The 21,074-nt window shown below is 33.3% G+C and overlaps 3 protein-coding genes across 3 annotated transcripts; 2 read left to right on the plus strand and 1 right to left on the minus strand.

Moving 5' to 3' along the window:
- Positions 1–5,069: 5,069 nt before the first annotated feature.
- On the plus strand, positions 5,070–6,851 carry LOC106331337 (F-box/kelch-repeat protein At1g64840-like). The gene is made up of 2 exons (XM_013769667.1): positions 5,070–5,259; positions 5,485–6,851. The coding sequence occupies exons 1-2, from the start codon at positions 5,178–5,180 to the stop codon at positions 6,603–6,605; spliced, it is 1,203 nt and encodes a 400-aa protein (XP_013625121.1). The 5' UTR covers positions 5,070–5,177; the 3' UTR covers positions 6,606–6,851.
- A 5,644-nt stretch (positions 6,852–12,495) lies between these two features.
- On the plus strand, positions 12,496–14,864 carry LOC106335512 (protein TIC 55, chloroplastic). The gene is made up of 3 exons (XM_013774052.1): positions 12,496–12,996; positions 13,457–13,559; positions 13,631–14,864. Exons 1-3 carry the CDS (start codon positions 12,596–12,598, stop codon positions 14,750–14,752), a joined length of 1,626 nt encoding a protein of 541 aa, XP_013629506.1. The 5' UTR covers positions 12,496–12,595; the 3' UTR covers positions 14,753–14,864.
- A 2,327-nt stretch (positions 14,865–17,191) lies between these two features.
- On the minus strand, positions 17,192–19,635 carry LOC106332189 (probable aminotransferase TAT3). Its single transcript, XM_013770666.1, has 7 exons — positions 19,298–19,635; positions 18,635–18,977; positions 18,316–18,534; positions 18,140–18,199; positions 17,871–18,026; positions 17,684–17,777; positions 17,192–17,552 (listed from the first exon to the last, which is right to left on the minus strand). Exons 1-7 carry the CDS (start codon positions 19,570–19,572, stop codon positions 17,380–17,382), a joined length of 1,320 nt encoding a protein of 439 aa, XP_013626120.1. The 5' UTR covers positions 19,573–19,635; the 3' UTR covers positions 17,192–17,379.
- Positions 19,636–21,074: the final 1,439 nt, after the last annotated feature.

Genomic DNA, 21,074 nt, shown 5'->3' on the forward strand with positions numbered 1-21,074 from the left:
AGAAGACTTCTTTTGAAGTCTACACAGAGTAGACTTCTTTTGAACTCTTCTGTGGATGACTTCAGAAGAAGTCTTCTACGTAAATATTTATTAAACTTCAAATTTATCCAAAATTAAAATAAATTTTTAATATCTTCTTGTTAATTCATGTTTATTAGTCAATATTGAGACTACTAAGTCGAATTTATAACTTAATTGGTGATAATTATGAAGTTACAAACATTGATGTTTAATAATGTTTCTAGATAAACGGAGAAGTCTTCTATAAATCTTCCTCATAGAAGACTTCATAAGAAGTATTCTCCGATGATTTTGTTTTATTAAGTTGATGAAATATTTGAAGTTAATTTTGGTTTACATTTTTTAACACAAAATTATTAAAAATTAAAGTTAGTTAATTATAAGAAAATAAGATTACATTTACGTTTTTATTTTATTTAGACTTTTAAAAAGGAAATATATTATTTTATTTCTTTTAGATTTTTATACAACTATTTTATTTTTAATAGAAAAATTATATTTAATAATATATATATTTTTTCTTATACATACAAACACATATTTATCATATGCACACATACTCATGTACGACAATAACATCAAAATTAGAAGTTATGCTAGCATCATAAAATGTAATAAAGATAACAAAAGGTTGAGTTGTATCAAGAAATTAAAAGAAAATACTCAGGTAATACTTTTCTTGTAAATACTATTGTGTTTTGTAAAAATAATATGTGGAGCTTAAACCGATATATAGATGTGAAATATTTGTATCTATTTTTTGTCATAATTGTTTAACATACAATTATTTATTAAAAAAGTAATCTTTTGCAATAATCTTTTCATTAAGATTTTTAAAAGGGAAAATTACTATTAAATAATATATATAATAAGATTTTTAATAAAATTTGTTTTTTTTTATTATCTTAGTATACATATTTTCAAGTATGAGATAGATTAACACAGTGACAAAAAAAAAAGATAGATTAACACATGTCACAATTTTAAATATATAATTGCTATGTGTCGCGATCATCTTAATTATCAACTTTTAAGAACCAAGCTTTATATAATAAAATATTAATTAGAAAAAAGAAAAGAAAATAGAATTTTTAGTTCCTTGGCATTGTTTCATTTTTCTACTACAATAAATCTTCTATTGTTACACAACTTGGCTCTCTAATTCTATTCTCCGAACTTATGAAATGACTCCAACTCGAAGTACCTAAAGATGACAAGAAGATTTTCACCTTGCACACGTATATGTAACAACAAACCATTTATCTCTTAACTACCGCCCACCAGTGTCTTTAACCAGTTGACCGAAACTCTGTATTATACTTTCAAAAACAAAACTCGGCGTGTTAATGTTCACGACCACAAACCGAACTCTGCACACATGAAACCAGTAGGTCAGTTTCAACAACGATGCTAATGCAGTGCCTCTTATTTGAATACAAAGACCCATACCTTTAAAAACATAAGCAAACAGTTTTCATCATTTTTTTCACGCCAATGACCCACTGTACTTATTTCTCAAACCAAACAGGCCCGGCCCTGGGCTAAAGCCCATAAAACAAGGGCTTGGGGCACCACGGTTTATTAAAATTTTAGGGGCACATTTTACAGCGAAGTTTCTATGGTCTAGTGGCTATGTACATCTTCTTTCTCATCCAGGCCTTGGTCCGAGGTACCCATCTAGCCAAAAAAAATTTCGTATTTAATAAAGCCAAACTGCCAATAACTAAAAGATTGTTGTAAATTAATGAGAGAAAGAGATTGTCAATATCTCATAATTATGGAGCCATTTATATATATAGAGAATTACAATAGACCGTCATAGATAAATGGAAAGTATACAAATCCTAAAGTGATTAGGAAAAACAAATCCTAAACATACAAAGAAAAAAAAAACTGTCTAAGTAAAAAGAAAATATGTCTATTTGGTTATGGCATTCACAAATCGGTTCATAACAAAGATTTGATAATAACTAATTTATTTGATCGAAAGATTCATTACCTTTAAAAAAAACTATTTTCCTTATATATTATATTAATGATAAATACATAAATTACAATAACTATTTATTTTTTATTTACCCTAACAATTGACATTCTATCTCTCTCTTCTTTTTCAACCTTCTTGTTTATTCTTCTCTGCAGATCAATCATAATCCATCTTCTCTCTCTATGATATCAATAGAGCATGAGTTAGCGGAAAAATTTGATTATTCGAAGTTGATAAATGAGTTTGCAGGGAAAAAAACAAGGATAGTTTTCTTTCATGAATAATGTATTACTTCTTTTTAATTTTTATTCTATGAGAACAATTTAAACTTTAATGATATTTTACATTATCCGATTATGTACTCATATTTATACGAAAAAAAATTATAGTTAGAGGGCAACATATTTAGAGTGTGCTTTAGGCGCCACAGATATCCGGACCGGCATAAAACCAAATAACAATTACCAAACTAATCATTTTTGGAACCCCATCCGACAAAAAATTAATATTCAGACTGTTACATCACCGACTATGATTTCCTTTCTTACAAATCATTTTGAGAACCCCATGAACTTTACATATATGTTAACCGCCCCCACTATTGGGAGATCTAGAAGATCGACCCAAATCCAAGATCAAGATAAATATGAATATATTAGAATAAGAAACTTATCATTATCTATATTGTAATAGTCCATATTAGTGTAGGAATTAGGTTTAATATATGCATATTGTAATCTATTCTCGATGAGAGTCAATTATACTTCTTCCAATTCTATACTCTCATCAATCTTTTTCATGGTATCTAGAGCAGAAGATTCTTTGACTTATTTTTTTTTCTTTTCTTTTTCTCTCTTTCAATATCTACTACTACATCACCTTGCTCCTGAAAAAAAAAGGAAGCATGGCAGATATTACTTCTACGTTAACATCATCAACAACTCATGCTATTCTATAGACTCAGTTTGAGGATTTGACTTGAAGACTACGTTCTCAAGCAATTCATCATCCACTTCTACAAGAGCCAACACACTACCTTACTACTGTTGCTTCTTCATTCATATCAAAGGGGCCGTTTGTTTCCATTGAAGACAACAAAAGCCGTCACTTCCGGACTACTTTATTACGCAAGCAATTGCAGTTGCACAAGCGGCCTTAGCTTCCGCAACATGAACAATCGTCATTGTTTCACAAACCAGTGTTGCTTCCTCTTCGAGTTACTACTTCTACTGCTGCGCTTCATCAAGTCGCCACCACTACTACATCTACTACAGCCGCTTGATCAAATTCTACTTCTACTCAAGCAATCGAGCTTCATCAAGCCGTCGCTTCTTTAAAACCGCATTTGTTTCATTCACGACAACAAGGGCGTCACTTCCGCACTATTTTACTACTACAAATCGTTATTGCTTTCTTTTCAAGCAACCACTTCTATTGGCGCTTTAACAGGCCACACCTACTACTACCACCAAACAAATCGCTGCAAAGTCAACATCATCAAACTGTTTGTGGTGCACTTGTTTGTGCATGGTTTCTTACGTAGCCTTCCATCATAAGAAGCATGAGCTCATGATGGTATAAAGGTATACGTACTTCAACTACTACAACTACTACTCAAGCTAAGTATTTGGTGACCCCAAAACAAGTGATTTTTCTACCTCTACCTCAACTACTTCCAGGAGTTACTTCTACTGCCATACTTTGAGATTTTGTCCAATCTCACACGTGTTACCATGTATGAGCTTGCGGGAGGGTATTGGGAGATCTAGATCGACCCAAATCCAAGATCAAGATAAACATGAATATATTAGAATAGGAAACTTATCATTATCTATATTGTAATATTCCATATTAGTGTAGGAATTAGGTTTAGTCATCATATGCATATTGTAATCTATTCTCGATGAGAGTCAATTATACTTCTTCCAATTCTATACTCTCATCAATCTTTTTCACCCACTCCATTTATATTTCAATGTCTCCCTTATCTCAGCTTAATAGAGTTCCCTTTATCTACACAAATAAATTTGCTTAATATTATAAAAGATATTTTTAACTCGGAATGCAAATAACATACTTGCAACTCATCAAGTCCCTCCTCCAGTTGTCTGTCCATCACCTATTCGCAAGCCAAAATAAAAATTACATATACACATTCATAACTTTCAATTGCTAATCAAATAAACAACAACTAGATCTTGACCCGCACTGCGGGTGATTATTTTATTTTTACACACATAATTATTTGTTTTACATGATTAATTGTAATATTTACCATATTACTAATTGTTTTATATAACATTTTAATACACAACAATTTTATAGTTCACATGCAATAATTTAATTTATTTGTTTTAAATTTTTCATATTTTAAATAATGTGATACAAAATTCTAAATTGAATTTTTTTTACTAAAATAACAAATACGGTACATACCGCGCGTGGAAATGGAAGTGGAAGCTAAATGTTAAAAAGAGCCCATGTCCAAGAATAACTCATATATTTACCTTCTACAATATGGAAAAACGAAATCTAAAAAAGCTCAAAAAGAACAATAATTTTCTATAAATAAAAATAATATTTTTAAAATAAATTATTATTCTTTGTACTGAAAATTATAAATTAAAAGATCATATATTAATTTTAAACATTTAATTGTAGTATATATTAAATCACTTTTTCGCTTCACAAGAAAATAGTGACGACAAGTAAAATTACAATCTATAAACAAAAATAGTTTTCAAACAATAAAATATTTTTTATTAAAACAATACAAATATTGCAATAGGAAAATAAAACTAATTGAAAAGTACATCTAAAGCATTAATAAAACTTAAGAACTATAATTCAATGTTTAATTATTTTAAAAATATAAATCAACAACATATAAATTTAAAATCATATAATATATTTTGTAAATATAATAAATATGCATTATATATTTAAAAATAATAATAGATTAAATTAAACTAAAATTTATATAAGAAAACCAGGGGTAGCCACTAGTTTTAATTATAAAAAAGTGTTCTGTACTGTGAAGCAGAATCGATGAAAACAGAAACATTGAATGGGAATTTAGAAATAAATCCTGGCCGTTTCCATTCCAAAAATGCCGTCGTTACACGTTTTTTCTCTCGACGCTTTAAAATGCTGGCTGAGATGAATATGTATGGTCATTTCATTCCTTCTCGGACAACTTCTCCCTACAGAGTCGCCATCCATCTCCGAGCGCAATTCTCTGAAACCGAAAGGTACTTTTTTTTTTTTTTTGGTCGGCTATAGATAGTTAAGTTACTAGAGAAAAACCTTCTGGGTTGTCACCTTTGGACTCGATCATCATCTTGTGTTCTCGTGATAAACTTCTGAACACTTTCTTTTCGATATTTGCTAAGAGTTAATCGAAGTTAATCCTTGTCTGTTTTACGGAATTGCTAAAAGCTTAATTTCTCTCTCTCTCTCTCTCTCTCTGCTTACAGCGAAAATGGCTGAAGCTGCAACGAAAGAGAAGAAGATGGTGATACCAGACTGGACTAAGCTCCCTAAAGAGCTGCTTCAGATTATCACCGATAAAATGAACTGTTTCGATGTTGTTCATGCTCGCTCAGTCAGCACCTTGTGGCGATCCAAATTCCCATTTCCGGCTTCCCTGCTGCGCTCAAGTTACTCTCTTCCCACTTATCCTGTCGAAAAGGAAGGCTTGTGCTCCCTCGAGAAGATCCCTTTCGTCCTCGTCATTGATGAGTCGGCTTCTGAGTTTTTCATGGGAATAGTAGGCCGAGATGATTCTGCGTATTACATGGAAGTTCCATCTCCTCTTCAGTGCTCGCTAAGGGTGAAGATGGAAAAATTTGATCCAACATCGATGAACGTGATCGGCTCCCAGATCTTATCTTTAGGCCATCAGTACAGAATGGTTTGTTGGGATCCTAAAGGATTGAGAACAACTTACGGAAACGCGGCTATTCTTCCGCTAAACAGGGAGGGAGGAAGAGGAGAGTTCGTTGTGCTTCGTAGCTACTCGGGAACTTTGTTTGTGTTAAAAAGTGCTACAAGGAAGTGGGTGCGGCTTCCGGGAGTTCCACGCTCTTCATGCACTGCCTTAGTCACTTTTAGAGGAAGGTTCTATGCTTCTTTCTTTGACAAGTCCATTTACGTTATCCATCCTTATTCACTGCTAGCAGTTCGCCTGATACCACCTCCAAACATTAACAACGGAAGCAATCATCTGATTCCAGCTGGTGATGATGAGCTTTTCCTGGTTAAGAAAAGCAAACTTTTTACTGGTCCCATAACATGTAGAGTGAGTAGGCTGGTGGGTTTAGGATGGGTCGAGGTCGATGATCTGGGAGACCGTGTGTTGTTTCTTAGAAAAGATGCAAATGTCTGCTTCTCGGCTAACCAGCTTCCTGATGGTTGTGGTGTGACCGGGAACTCGATTTTGTTCACCGCACGACCAGGCGATGAAACCTACTTCTATAAGTATGGACCACCCCACGTTCCAAAAGAAAACGTGGTGGGTGAATGGAGAAGCTCAAGAGAGAGCCGTGTGAAATTCATTGACTCTCATGAGGCTTGTGCTTTCCGGGTTGAGTTTTGAATTCTCTGTCTTACTTTGGGTACTTGAGGACATCTATTGCTTTTGTTTTTGTTTTTCGTTTTTCGTTTTGTTTAGATCAAAACAAACTTTTCCTATGGTTTTAGGTATTGACCTGATGTCTGGTGAAAAATGTTTTGCGTATGGTCAGTCGTATATTCACTTCTGCGTGGCCTTTCTCTTAATGAACTTTCAGTTTGTTCTATTTGCCTGGAGATGTTTCCAGCCGTATCAATACTTTCTTGGTTATGTTATGGTCCTTGTAGATTATTAATTTGAAAGCATGTAGACTGTATAAGTCTTCCTCTGAAACCAACCTCTTCGTTAAATATAGTGCTAGCACAACTTTGCTATTTCCTTTTCCTATTAGTAATAGTTAACTTTTAATACTATCAAGACTAGCTGAGGAATCCACGCGATATCGCATGGGAGCTCATTTAAAAAAAATATATATATATATATATGTATATATCACTTTATAATTTATATTTTTATAAAAAAGAGAATTAATTTTATTTTCGAAAGAAGTTCTCACGTCTTTATATTCATTTATAGATAATACAAGAAATTTATATTTTATAGTTTTAGATTACAACTAAAATACAAATACGTCAATGCCAAAAATATATATATCTTCAATTAATTTAGGTAAGTTTTATAAAATTTTAAATGATATTTAAATTTAATCATTTACTAATTTAGTAAGGTAATTTATAATGACAAGTATTACATTCATGATTTTTGAAGCTTTGTGAAAACATGTATTGTCAATGATTATATGACAGTTTTAAGAGATTTTGAATAGTACTTATTTTTTATTAGTAAATCACACACATTCTTCTTTTTGCATTATTTACATTTTATTTATTTTTAAAAATGATTTTTGACGAATTTGACAATGAAACTCTTTGTCTCAATGTATTTAATCTGTTTTTGAGTTTTTATTTATAAGTTGTTATTTTGGTTATGATTTGTCATTATCAATAATTGTTTATATAGAAGACTAATGCTTGTAATAACTGACAACCAAATATTATAAAGTTCAATACTAACACCAAAAGTTGCAAAGACACATTCTTAAATACTACGAATTCCAACAATTATAATGGTTCATGACCTATGATTACAATTACCCATTACCAAATTGCAATGTTTCATTTAATCAGTTGCAATTTATTATTTAAATAAATGTATTAGTTAACTTCAACGATTTCAAAGGTTCATTTAAGTCTCTTACTATCTTTTCTCATTTAACTATAATTAGATATTCAATTAATAATCACTTATATCAAACTCAAACATAAATTTAAATGTGCATAAATAAATATAATTGTTTTGGTTTCTATTTTTTAATATTTATCTATTAATAAATAAAATTATTTAAATAAGTCCGAACGTTTTATCTGAAATCCGAATAAAAAAATCAACCAAAAATGTACCCAAACATGTTGTAAACCACAAAATATAATTGAAAACAATAAATTAATTATATATATATATATATATATATATATATATTAATTGCCCAACAAATCGAATTATCAAAATATTTTAAAAACATTTTAAGATTAATTTAACATTTATATAAATAGATGTAAAAATATAATTTAAAATCTCATCAAAAACTTATGCAGTTTTTAGAATGAATATTAACTTTTTAGACATTTTTATAACCTTTTAAATATATATGTAATTTTGAGAATAAAAAGACACATATTTAAACGAAAAATAACTCTTTTAAAAATCTATAAAGTTTTTATGATGAAAAAAAATATATCATTATGAAAAAAGCATCTTTAGATATTTTTGTCTTAAAACTAATAAAATTTATAGATGAAAAAACACACTACTTAACCTTTGTTGGAAAAAAACACATCAATTAATGTGATAATGAAAAGATACATCAATTTTAAGACAATATTCAACATAAAAACTCGTGTCGTTTAATTTTTACTTTGCTAATATCTATTTATTAAAACTTCACAAATATTCAATTGTTTTATATCTAAAATTTAATGTATTGATATGATAATTTGAATCTCTTAAGTTTTTCACATAAAAGTTGCATCTCTTAATTTTATTTGCAAGAAAATTGTATTTATTAGTTTTTGAAATGAAAATTATATCTTTTGGTTTGTTGCTTTTCTCATATCAATTTATTTATACTTCACATAAATATTTTCAATTGTTTTATATATCTAAAATAGGTGTATTAATATGAAATAAATCTCTTAAGTTTTTAGTTTTTTACATGAAAAGTTGCATCTCTTAAATTTTTTTACTTGAAATTTTGTATTTATTAGTTTTTGAAATGAAAAATGTATGATCCATTTCTACCCATTTGGTGACGATTCGTTCACACCTTTTTAGTCAGGACCCATTCATACCCCGTTAACAACTTTTTAGTCACGACATGTTTGCACTTTTCCGATCACAACCCATTTGCAACATTTTAGTCACGACCATTTTCACCTTTGGTCACGTCCCGTTTGTACTTTGTTATCATAATCCATTCACAACCTTTCCATCATGATCATTTGCATCCTTTTGGTCACGACCTATTTGCACATTTTTGGGCACGTTCACGACACTTTTACACCCTTCAGTGATGATCCATTTGCATCCTTTTGATCACAACCCGTTGTAGCCTTTTGGTCACGACCTGTTTGAACATTTTTGGTCAAGAGATATCATGACACATTCATGTTTCTTAGATCACAGCACTTTCGTACCTTTTAGATTACGACACATTCATACCTCTTAGATCAAAACAAATTTGTGCCTCTTCGTTGATGACACCATATTAATATTTATAATTGTTTAATTAGTGTTAATATGAACATTTGCATCTCTTAAGTTTTTAATATGAAAAGTTGTATTTATTAGCATTGAGATGAAAACTTATATCCTTTTGTTTTTACTTAACTCATATCTATTCATTATGACCATTTGCATTCTTTTGGTCACAATCTATTTTAACCATTTTGGTCACGTTCACAACACTTTCAACACTTTCAGCCATGATCCATTCACATCTTTTCGACCACAACCTGTTAGTAGCCTTTCGTTCACGACCCGTTTGAACATTTTCGGTCATAACACATTCGCACCCTTTTGATCATGACACGTTCATACTTCTTAGATCACAACATGTCCGTACCTCTTAGATTATGACACATTCATACCTCTAAGATCAAAACAAATTTCTACATCTTCGTTGATAACACCATATTAATATTTCTAATTGTTTAATCAGTATTAATATGAAAATTTGAATCTCTTAAGTTTTTAATATGAAAGATGTATTTATTAGCATTGAGATGAAAACTTATGTCTTTTTGATTTTACTTTGTTCATATCTATTCATTAATACTTCATAAAAATGCAATTTTTTATATCTAAAACTCAGCATATTAATATGAAAATTTGAATCTCTTAAAAGTTTTATAAATGAAAGTGGCATCTCTTAAAATTTGTTTATATGAAAATTGTATTTATTAGTTTTTGAGATGAAAAGTTGTATCTTTCACTTTTATTTTTCTCATATCTATTTATTATTATTTTACATAAATATTTACAATTATTTTATATCTCAAATCAGTATATTAATATAAAAATTGAATCTCTTAAGTTTTTTATATGAAAAGTTGCATTTGTTAATTCTTAAGATGAAAGATTGCATGTATTACTTATGAAAAGACACAACTTTTAAAACTAATACATTTTTTTTTAAAAAAGAAGGAAAACATACAACCTTTGACATTATAATGAAAAGACACAAAATTATAGATAAACACATCATTTTATAATTTGACAACTTTTCAAAACTCAGTTCAGTGTTTTTATGAAAAAATACAACTTTTCAACATTAATTAGGTTGCTAAGTTTATGAGATGAAAATTCTTGTCTTTCACTTTCTTTTACTCATATCTATTTATTATTATTTTACATAAATATTTACAATTGTTTTATATCTAAAAATCAGTATATTGATATAAAAATTGAATCTCTTAAAACTTTATATGAAAAGTTGCATTTCTTAGTTTCTAAGATGATAAACTGCCTCTATTACTTATCAAAAAACACAACTTTTAAAACTAATATATTTTAAAAATAAAAAGAATAAAAACATTCCAATAAATGTAAAATGATGCAATTTTTCATCTTAAACATTGAATTAGTTCTTATAGATTGTGAAAATGTATAAAGAGATTTATTTTCATAAAAGATATGTCTTTTCATAAAAAATCATATGAATAATCAAAACTTTTGATATTTTAATTAGGTTTTAAAATAGCACCTTTATAATGAAAATATATAACTTTTTAAACAGAAAACAATCAATATACATTTTTATGATGAAAAGACACATTATAATATTTATTCACAAACTTTTAAAATAGTTCTATATTGAAGAGACACAACCTTTAATGAAAAAACACCTTAATGAAAAAAAATAAAACTTTTAACAAGAATTGAGAGTATACTAAAAGGGATATGTAAAGAAGATAATTTGGAGATGAGAAATACTGACATATTTATACCCAATGTAGACCTCTTAGTCCTATGGCAAAAAAAGGTAAAACACATGGAATCAAAAGCGATCGAACATGTAGTCGTTCTGCTTTGGAGCGAACATGACAACTAGTAACGATAAAATCTTTAATAATCGGATTATAGGTTTAACCGAGACAAGCAAAAAATGAGAGACCCGACAAACCAGAACACGAAGAACATACACTAGCCAATAAACAATCTACTCTATCTTGTAATTATTCATGGAGAATGAAATGGTAATGACTAAACAATACATCTAGTTAGGCTTGGGCATTTTACCGAGATTCAAAAATCTGAACGGGAATAAATCCAAAAATATCTGACTTGAAACCAAATAAAAAATTTACAAGTACTTGAATATATCCAATATTCCTCTACCCGAAAAACCACAACTGAAAAGAACTGATACACTAGACCCGAAAACAGAAGATCCAAATAAACCTGATCTGATAAGAAATTAATATTCGACCTAAAATGTGAATATTAAAGACTATCACTTCATGTATTCTACTTTTTATATTTTAATTTATGATTTAGTTGTGATAAAAAAATTCAATCTTCATTTTTATTTTGTAACATTCTCAAGTAATATGAAAATTTAACTTTTAAATTTAGAGTTTAAAATTTTTTAGTTTCAATTATTAATAGTTTATTTTGGTTATGTTACAAAGTTTTAGATAAATAATGACGAGGTTCAGTTAAGTTTTGACGGGTTTGGATAAAAGAACCGAACCGAATCATAACCTAACTATGCATGAATTGTTTTTGGGTATTCATAGGTATAAAGTATTTGGAACCGAACTGACCCGAGACCGAAAGGAATCGTCCCAAAACCGGAAAAAAATTACTAATACCTAGATGAATCCAAAATTTTAAAAACTGAGATATCTAGACCCGATAAGAACCGCTCCGAACCCGAGCTGAATATCCGAACATCCAGCCCTACATCTACTTACTATGGACGAAACAAAGGATGTAGTAAGTTCCAAGAAGCACATAGTAAAACAAGTTTAGGTAAGTAAGCCTTGCCCGATTTAGTTACTTGAAATTTGGATCAAAGGGTCCAAAAATACAAAAAAACAATTGGAATTTATTGCTACTACTAGCCACTGTTCACCATATATGTGCATTAACTTATGGAATACTTCACAGAATGCAACTAGAGTGATACAAAACATACGAAATCTCAATCACAATAAATGCTTCGGGATCCCTAATACTTTTTAGGGTCGACGTTTACATTTTGGGCGTAAACGTTCTCAAAATGGTTCCTTTTTTTTTTTACTTTGGTCTTTTTCGGTATTAAAACTAAAAAACGACATCGTTTGATCAAGGTATCTATGTGGTTGAGCGAGGTCCAGAGGCTGAACAAGCAACCTCATGATGATCTTATTTAGCATTGGAACCCTTTGTATTATGTGAAAGATTCCTCCGCCATGGCTGCTCCTTTTCTAAGCTCCCCTCTTCAAATCACATCCACTTCTCCGATTCTCTTCACTAAAGTGACTCCCACAAACCAAATCCATTTCAACCAGAGAACAGCATCAACATGCACATCCAACAAACTCCGTCTCCTCCGCCGTTCCGCTGCCGCTGGTACCGCCGTGACGGATCAGACAGAAGGAGGAGAAGAGGTTCTGATAAACCCCACGCCTGAAGAGGAGAAACGTGAAGAGGTGGTGGATTACGATTGGACAGAGGAGTGGTACCCTCTGTACCTCACCAGAGACGTTCCCGACGATTCGCCGCTTGGTCTCACCGTCTTCGATCGCCAAATCGTGTTGTACAGAGACGGCGAGGGAACGCTTCGCTGTTACGAAGATCGGTGTCCACATCGGTGAGCGAGAACCACTCGTTTTTATTTGCAAAAATCTCATCTCTTACTTTCTTGAATATCACTACTGTTTAGAAACGGCTGAATCAGGACATGTTACTCGATTTAGTTCGGTTCGGTCGGGATTTAAATTAAACCCAGTTATATTAAATATATTTTATTTTCTATATAGTTAGTAAAATATTAAATTATGTAGTTCTTGTACTTCGTTTCTTTTAATGAATGAATTTCAGAAGGAAAAAAAAAAAGAAGAAAAGAATGCCTATTATTTAGACAACAGTGATTTGTTGGTTATATAAAATTCTAGATCGTTAATATCAAAATATAAAATAAAAAAAATCTAGATCGTTCAGGTTGATTTGATTCGGTTTAGATTATAAATTTGATTTCCGCTCAGGTATTTTGCAAACATATATTGCTTGAACCTCAAGTTTGCTCTACATGTGTGAGTGTTGTCTAATAGGTTAGCTAAGTTGTCTGAAGGACAATTGATTGATGGGAGGTTGGAATGTTTGTACCATGGTTGGCAATTTGAAGGAAATGGCAAATGCGTCAAGATACCACAGGTTTTCCTGTTCACAAAATAAAAGATTTCGAAGATTCTTCACTCACTCGTTTATTTTTTGTTTGTTAACAGCTTCCTGCGAGTGCCAAGATTCCAAAGGTTGCTTGTGTGAAGACCTACGAGGTGAAGGATTCACAGGGAGTTGTGTGGGTTTGGATGTCGACAAAGACGCCTCCAGACCCTGAAAAACTTCCTTGGTTTGAGAATTTCGCTAGACCCGGTTTCTATGACATCTCGGGTGTTCACGAGCTACCTTACGATCACTCCATCCTTCTAGAGAATCTTATGGATCCGGCTCATGTCCCTATCTCTCATGACAGAACTGACTTCACTGCCAAAAGAGAAGATGCTCAGCCGCTTGTCTTTGAGGTCACGGAGAGAACTAACCGTGGTTTCGCAGGGACTTGGGGACGGGAGAAAGAAGGCGGGAAGGGGAGTAATTTACTCCGGTTTAGTGCTCCATGTGTTCTGCAGAACAACCGGGAGTTTGAGGGAAAGGACGGGGTGAAGAACTACTTTTCAGGGCTGTTTCTTTGTAGACCTACAGGACAAGGGAAGTCTATGCTTATAGTTAGGTTTGGTGTCACGAAAAGATCGCCTTTGGTTCAGGTATTACCTCTATGGTTCTGGCATCAGAATGCATGCAAGGTCTTTGAACAGGACATGGGGTTTCTATCGTCACAGAACGAGGCTTTGATGAAGGAGAAAGTACCAACTAAGGAGTTATATCTGAACCTAAAGTCATCAGACACGTGGGTTGCTGAATATAGAAAGTGGATGGACAAAGTTGGTCATGGGATGCCTTACCATTTCGGGCATAGGACGATCTCTCTCCCTAAGGTCCCTCCTGTAGTGGAACACGCCCCTGCAGGACTCATTGCAGGTCTCTCGGCTTCGTACCCTGCAAAAGGTGGAATTGGTACTATGCAGGCTCCCAATTTGGCTAACCGCTACTTCAGACATGTGATCCATTGTAGAAGCTGCAGCAAAGTGATCAAATCTTTTGAACTCTGGAAAAATATCCTCTTTGGTACAGCCGTGGCCTTGACGGCTTTGGCCATTCTGGTGGTTAGTAGACAGTGGAAGGCTGTACTGTTAGGTTCAGCTACGTTGTGCTCGGCCGCAGCTTATGCTTGCTTAAGAGCTATACAAATGAACACCAATAACTTCATTAGAACACACAGAAGACTATGAAAATGTATACCGGCATGTCGCTTCTTCCTACCATTTGTATTTCATGAAATACTATTTTGCTTGTAATCATGAAGTTTCTATATTTTTAAAACTTGAGCCATTTCTTTTCTTTCTCTTTGCTTTCTAAGGAATTGGAGGCAGAGGCTTGAGCTGTTAATTTACAAGCCATTGCCTTTCGGACTACTTCCTACCTACACAGAATATTAGATAATATACTCAAAACTATCCCAAGTATTAAAGTGTGTCCCAAACTTCATCAACTCCTTTAAATGGATCCGGAGTCATACCAAGTAACCAATGAGTATGACTTTACAATGAGTGTGAACAAAAGGAAAAAACAGTTGGTGCTCGTCTGAGATAGCCGGAAAAATATTTCGATGACACTTTTATTGATCAGAAGAGTATGACTTTACAATGAGTGTGAACAAAAGGAAAAAACAGTTGGTGCTCGTCTGAGTTAGCCGGAAAAATACAAATCAGCTAGAAGAGTAAAATGTAAAACCCTAATTTCTAGTCGTCAGTCTATGTGTGTGTGTTCGAGTCTCCTTTTTCTTGGTCGCTCCTCATTTCGTTTTATAGATAAACATGCTCCTTTGTTCGCCCTAAGTCGGTTTGCCTAATGGGCTGAGCCATACTTCACGGACCGAGCAATTGGGGCTGAGAATTCAGGCTGTTGAGCCGAGCTGAAGTGCCGAGCACGTAATGCCGAGTAAAGTCAAGCCACTCAGCCGAGTACGAGTGTCGAGCTTATTGGCTCTGAGTGATTTTGAGTCGAGCCGACTAAATGGGCCAAATTCCTTATTTAATGGGTCGGAGGGATGTAATCTATCTTCTACGATATGTCCCCCCACGATATGTCCCCCCAAGTTCACATGTGAGAGGCGCATCCGATCTCAATGAATTTGCGAGGTTGGGTCGGGAAAATAAAGGATTGGGTCTGGAGCAGCGACAAACGCGATCTGTCAATTGCTCGTTAGTTACTTGCGCATGTTTCTAATGATGGGAGCGATTCTTTGTTACTCCGCGAAAGTTCGTGCGAGAAAATGGTGACGAACGTGATTGTCAGACGCTCGGCAGTCGTTGGTTGTTCGATCAGTAGCTGATACGAGTAAAAGTGACGAAGGCGAGATTGTCAGTTGCTCAGCTAAGGTTCACGCGTTTAGATAGTGATGAAAGAAATCGTCTGCTTGGTGAAAGAACGATATTCAGCACAAGTACTTGACAATTTACAAACCTAGTATGCTTTGGTTTGAACTGAAACCAAATTTCAGTTTACTCCAAGAAGTAGAATCGTCGCGCCTAAAAGCAGGGAAAAATAGGCAGCGCCCTAGACCCAATAGGCCTAATGATGAGCCGTCCTAGAGTTTTGGGCCCCTTCTCTTATAAATAGGTGACCTCATATCTGTTTTCTTATTTCCCTCCGCGATGAAATGTAGTTTTCTCTCTGTATCTCTTTTTTTCTAGTTCATTTTTACGATTAGCCACCGTCGTTCGCGTGATTTCTCCGGTCTGTTCGCTATTCATCATCTTTTCTTGAAGAATAGATGTCTCCAATCCAAAGATTATCAAGAGAGCCGAGAAAGGGAAAGATATAGCTGTTACCCCGAGCCCGAGCAAGAATCTTTCGGGCGGTGCAAGTCCTATCGAAGACTCGATCAGGCTCATCAACACGCCCTAAGGGACATGGCCGATTTGGATCCTGCTCAGCGTCAGCTGGTTCTCGATTTCGAGAGACTTCTCAAGGGGGGATGGTCAGTCTGCAGCTGATGAGCAAGATGTTTCTGCCAACACCGAGGAAGATTCATAGCGGATCAGCTGGGGAGACGTCCTTCCTACTTGGTCTTGCCCAAGTCGGTAAAGAATCTGCTAAGAGAGTGTCGCGCCACCGGCGTCACCTTTATAATTCCGAGAGAGTATCAGCATCCGTGGACTCTTCCGATTGGATACCAGTCTTTCTTCAAGTATGATGCAAAAATTTAGTTCCCGATTGTGCCCACCGAGGACTCAGTGTTTGACCCGGTCGATATCATTGTGGCACTTATGATGATGACTGCTGAGGTCGACATCTCTAAAGTCTTTTTTCTTTGTAACCTGTAGACCCATTTCTTTTCACATACTAACAATAATTTTGAATTACATTGACTTAAATAATTGACCCAACAAAACATTCATATATTTTTTCAAATCTTTATTTCATTACCAGGAGACATATTGTGATAAATTGCAATTATAATGGACTTTTAGGGAGATGTATTCAACCAAGAGTTTTAAGTGATTCATATTAAAATGACAAATCCAATGTTATTCAAACATGGATTTTAAAAAACACTTTAAAATCCAATGTTTTTGAACTTGTCATTTCATAAAACACTCTGAAATACATTGTTATTGAACAAAATTGAAATTGGAGATTTTAGAGTACTTTAATTGTTTCTAGAGTGTTTGAAGGGAGTTTCTTAGTTATAAAAATAAAAATCCAAAACTCACTGTTTTAGATGAGATTCTAGAGTGTTTTAACAAAAATCACACCAAATTCTCTAATTCTCCTGTAATCATCTACAAATTACTTCAAATTATTTCAAATTTCAGATTCAATACACCCCCCCCTTGGAGTAAAATGACTACAATCAGATGACAGCGACAACTATCTGATTAACGGTATCACCATGGGATTTGATATTTTCTTTGGAAATGGCATGACGACTGTAGAAACTTTTTAATCTGTCGAATGTTTCCGCTAACTCTGATTCTTCAGTGCCGATCGAGATCCTCACCCAATTCTTTGCTCCTAAAGCCACTCCTACAAAAGTCCCCAAAAATATAAATATAACTAAACAAAAACGTTGATTATTAAAGATCAACAAGCTTAATTATCTGAAACCAAATGCATATGGATGAAGATATATATATATTTCTAAAAGAGATCAATACCTGGTACAAGGATTAGACTCTCTTCACTGACTAGCTTTGTGCAAAAATCGAGATCATTTTCTATATAATCTAACACTGATGTGTCAAGCCTTAACTGCAAAATAAATCATTTACAAAGTTATGATCCATATAAATGTAGATTATGAGTTTATGTTCTGTAATAATGAGTTAAAATCAAAGAAAATACCCATAAGTAAGAACAAGATTCAGGTTTCTTGTGGCAAAAAAGACAAGGGATGTCCCGTAGCCTCTCAAATGAAAGCTCTACATTGCGTTTCATAGCTTTATTCTTCTTGACGAAGTACTCCTTAGGTGTTTTCTCCAATATTTCAGGAAGTGCTTCCTATCAAAATCAATAAATTAAAGAAGTATAAAAATCATTTAGAAATGTTTATTAGAAAACCGAAACTCTATGATAAGAGTCGATATCTTAATTGATAGCCAGTGACTACAAACCTGAAGAAGAAATGAAGGCTGTGGAGTTAGATCAAGACAATCCTCGATTGATTCAACTACCTGTGTCAGCAAAAGGCCAAAAACATCAAATATACTTTCTAATGAATGTCCAAAAATCATCTAATTAAATTGCTGGTTATAGTAATTAAGAAATCAGTTAAAGGAAATTGACTAACCCCTGCATTTTTAAGAATGCGATTAGGATCGTTCATGGCCATCCAGCCAATTCTCCAGCCAGGTACAACCCATCCTTTGGATATGGATCCGAACGTGATCACCGGAGCTATCGATGCAAATGTACCCATTGGAACAAAGGGCCTTTCTCCATATACAACCTTATCATATACTTCGTCGGATATAACCACTATACCGAGTTTTTTAGCCATCTCCGCAACCTAAAGATCGATCAATAACAAAACCTGTTAGTTCGTATACTAATAAAACATTATACATATCACAAATATAATAAAGGCTAATATGAAAGAGACTATACACCTTTTTAAGATGATCGTAGGTGTAGACGTTTCCACATGGATTGTTGGGGTTGATGAGGACAAGTGCGACGGTATTCTTATCGGCAGCAGCCTCGAGGCCATCCAGATCAATCTCAAAATCTCTTTCCGGGAGGAGATCGTATTTGCGAACCTCGACGCCGCTGTGAATAGCGCGAGCATCATAGTGAGGATATCCTGGATTAGGAAGCAGAATGTTGCCTGCTGGATTGCCTGCGAGAGAATCTATTACGATCTCAATCGCTTGGTTGCATCCGCCCGTGATATACACATCCTCCGGTCTTAGCTTAGTAGGAAGCTCGCAATTTAGATAATCTGCCACCGCTCTGAGAAAAAAAAATACAATTTAATCACTCGAAATGTCACCTTACGAGCAACTATGTTAAAAGTTCTTTACAAAAAAATATATCAGCAATGAAAATATGAAAATTTCATGAGAAATTATGAGAGATATTCATCAAAAAACTTTATATCATTAATTTCTTTGTGACTGATTTTAACTTTTATTATAAACTAAAATTTAATTCAATAAAGAAATATATTATATTAAAATACTGATTAAGTTATTGATAATCTTCTGGGTTTCCTACCAATAGAGATTTTTATTTTTCGGTTTTTGATAAAACAATGAATTTTCAGATCAAACCTTCTAGCGTTGAAAATTCCAGGGCTAGGTGCATATGAGTTGGCCATGCCGGAGCGGACGGCTGCAGCCACAGCTTCCTCCGCTTCAGGGCAAGTCTTGAAGCTATGAGTCGTGGAGGGCAAGATGGTCTTTCCATTGTTGAAGTTGCAGTTCTTAAACATTCCAAACACGAGTTTTCTCAATGTTACCGCAGCTGCATCACTCGTCGCACCGTTTCCTCTGAACTGCCAAACACTGTCGTTTGCATTGCAGTTGTCATTACCGCTGGTCGCCATCGATTATCTGCGTTTTGGTTCTTCTTTTAGTTATGAATACAGTTTGTTTGTCTTGGATAAATCTCATCCCCGTCAAGGCATTTATAAAAAGGTCACACAAAGAATAAATAACAAGATTCTTTTTCAGCACAAAAAACATGCTGCAATATTGAATATTCTTTAGAGTAGACTTTAAACGAAGCTGATAGGTAGTACAGTACATGTACACATGCGTTATTATTATAATTATAACGTGCTCATTCCCTTATTCGAAAAGTATGGGGCCGTCTATTATTGACTCATTGACACATTAGTTTGACCGATAACACGTATCCATTTAGACTACTATGAAATTATTTTTTTTTTGCTAAAATACTATGAAATTATTAATTATAGTATTTAGGTTATTCAAGAATAATTCTTTACATTTGAAATGCATAAACAAACGGTTACAATATGCGTTGATTAGCGAGTCTGATACCAGTGTTATAGAGCGATTAGCGAGTCATCCCAGTTTATTTTGTTTCCTGAGGGAATCATCATCGTCATCGCCTGAGAATCTCTCGAGTCTAAACAATTCTTTTAATATTTTTAAATTCAATCAGTAAATGTTTAAGCTGCAAATGAGTCACGGGGGTACGGCAAAATCTTTTCCTCTTTTCACTCACTTTTAAGGTGAAAGTAAATGAATATAACTATAGATATATTTTTATTACAAAGTTGATAGTTCGAACTTTCTTTTTTTATGACCCTAGTATCCGAACACTCCGAAAAAAGATCTTACTAGCATCTAACGACCGTCCACCGAAAATCTGGTAATAGCCCACCGGGGAGCCCGCCGAAGGCATCCAGGGGACTAGTAATCACCCCATGTTAATCTACCAGTGGCCACATGCAGCTTGGACATGGGTTTCTCTTATTGACCCCAAAAGTCCCTCAAGATAATCACCACAAATCCACCAGTAGCCGCGATTCAAACCATGCACCTATCAGGTAAGACCCTAAAGTGTGACCCTTCTTAATCTCAGCAAAAACAGTAACAAACTTCTTGATCTAGTTAGATTATTTATTAATCTCAGGGTTATGATTTTTTATTAGTTCACATGTATTTTTCTATTTTTTAGAAGTTTGTCACAAATTCATTGTTTCTATTTTATTAATTAATATTTCTTAGATAATATAATTTTCATTGACGAATGTATAATGAATATACTCCAAATTTATTTATTTTCCTGTCGCTGAGACTATATTCTAATGTCAATATTATTTGTAAATAATATTATCACTTTTAACTAATTTATTTGGTGAACCTCTTTAGAATTTTTAATGTTTCCATATATTTTATTAGTTTTTTTAAATATTTTTCTTTGATAAACTCGGGTGAAATTGTTTTTAATTGTATAATTTTTGTTAATTACTTTAATATAGTTTCAAACATATGGATACTGTAACTTTTATTGATGAATTACATTAAATACTTATGAAAAGTCACCATGTACTTTGTTTTATTGTTAATGACCTTA

Source organism: Brassica oleracea, chromosome C3 (assembly GCF_000695525.1).
Source record: "Brassica oleracea var. oleracea cultivar TO1000 chromosome C3, BOL, whole genome shotgun sequence".
Taxonomy (NCBI): Eukaryota; Viridiplantae; Streptophyta; class Magnoliopsida; order Brassicales; family Brassicaceae; genus Brassica; species Brassica oleracea.

What these genes read in the sequence shown, in the direction of transcription:
- LOC106331337 (XM_013769667.1), top strand. Translation starts at nt 5,178, where the DNA reads ATGGTCATTTCATTCCTTCTCGGACAACTTCTCCCTACAGAGTCGCCA. An exon ending in CAATTCTCTGAAACCGAAAG is followed by an intron (nt 5,260 to 5,484) that starts GTACTTTTTTTT and finishes CTCTGCTTACAG; the next exon opens with CGAAAATGGCTGAAGCTGCA.
- LOC106335512 (XM_013774052.1), top strand. Translation starts at nt 12,596, where the DNA reads ATGGCTGCTCCTTTTCTAAGCTCCCCTCTTCAAATCACATCCACTTCT. An exon ending in GAAGATCGGTGTCCACATCG is followed by an intron (nt 12,997 to 13,456) that starts GTGAGCGAGAAC and finishes GTTGTCTAATAG; the next exon opens with GTTAGCTAAGTTGTCTGAAG. An exon ending in AATGCGTCAAGATACCACAG is followed by an intron (nt 13,560 to 13,630) that starts GTTTTCCTGTTC and finishes GTTTGTTAACAG; the next exon opens with CTTCCTGCGAGTGCCAAGAT.
- LOC106332189 (XM_013770666.1), bottom strand. Translation starts at nt 19,572, where the DNA reads ATGGCGACCAGCGGTAATGACAACTGCAATGCAAACGACAGTGTTTGG. An exon ending in GGAATTTTCAACGCTAGAAG is followed by an intron (nt 18,978 to 19,297) that starts GTTTGATCTGAA and finishes TTTTTTTCTCAG; the next exon opens with AGCGGTGGCAGATTATCTAA. An exon ending in AATCTTGTTCTTACTTATGG is followed by an intron (nt 17,778 to 17,870) that starts GTATTTTCTTTG and finishes TTTATTTTGCAG; the next exon opens with TTAAGGCTTGACACATCAGT.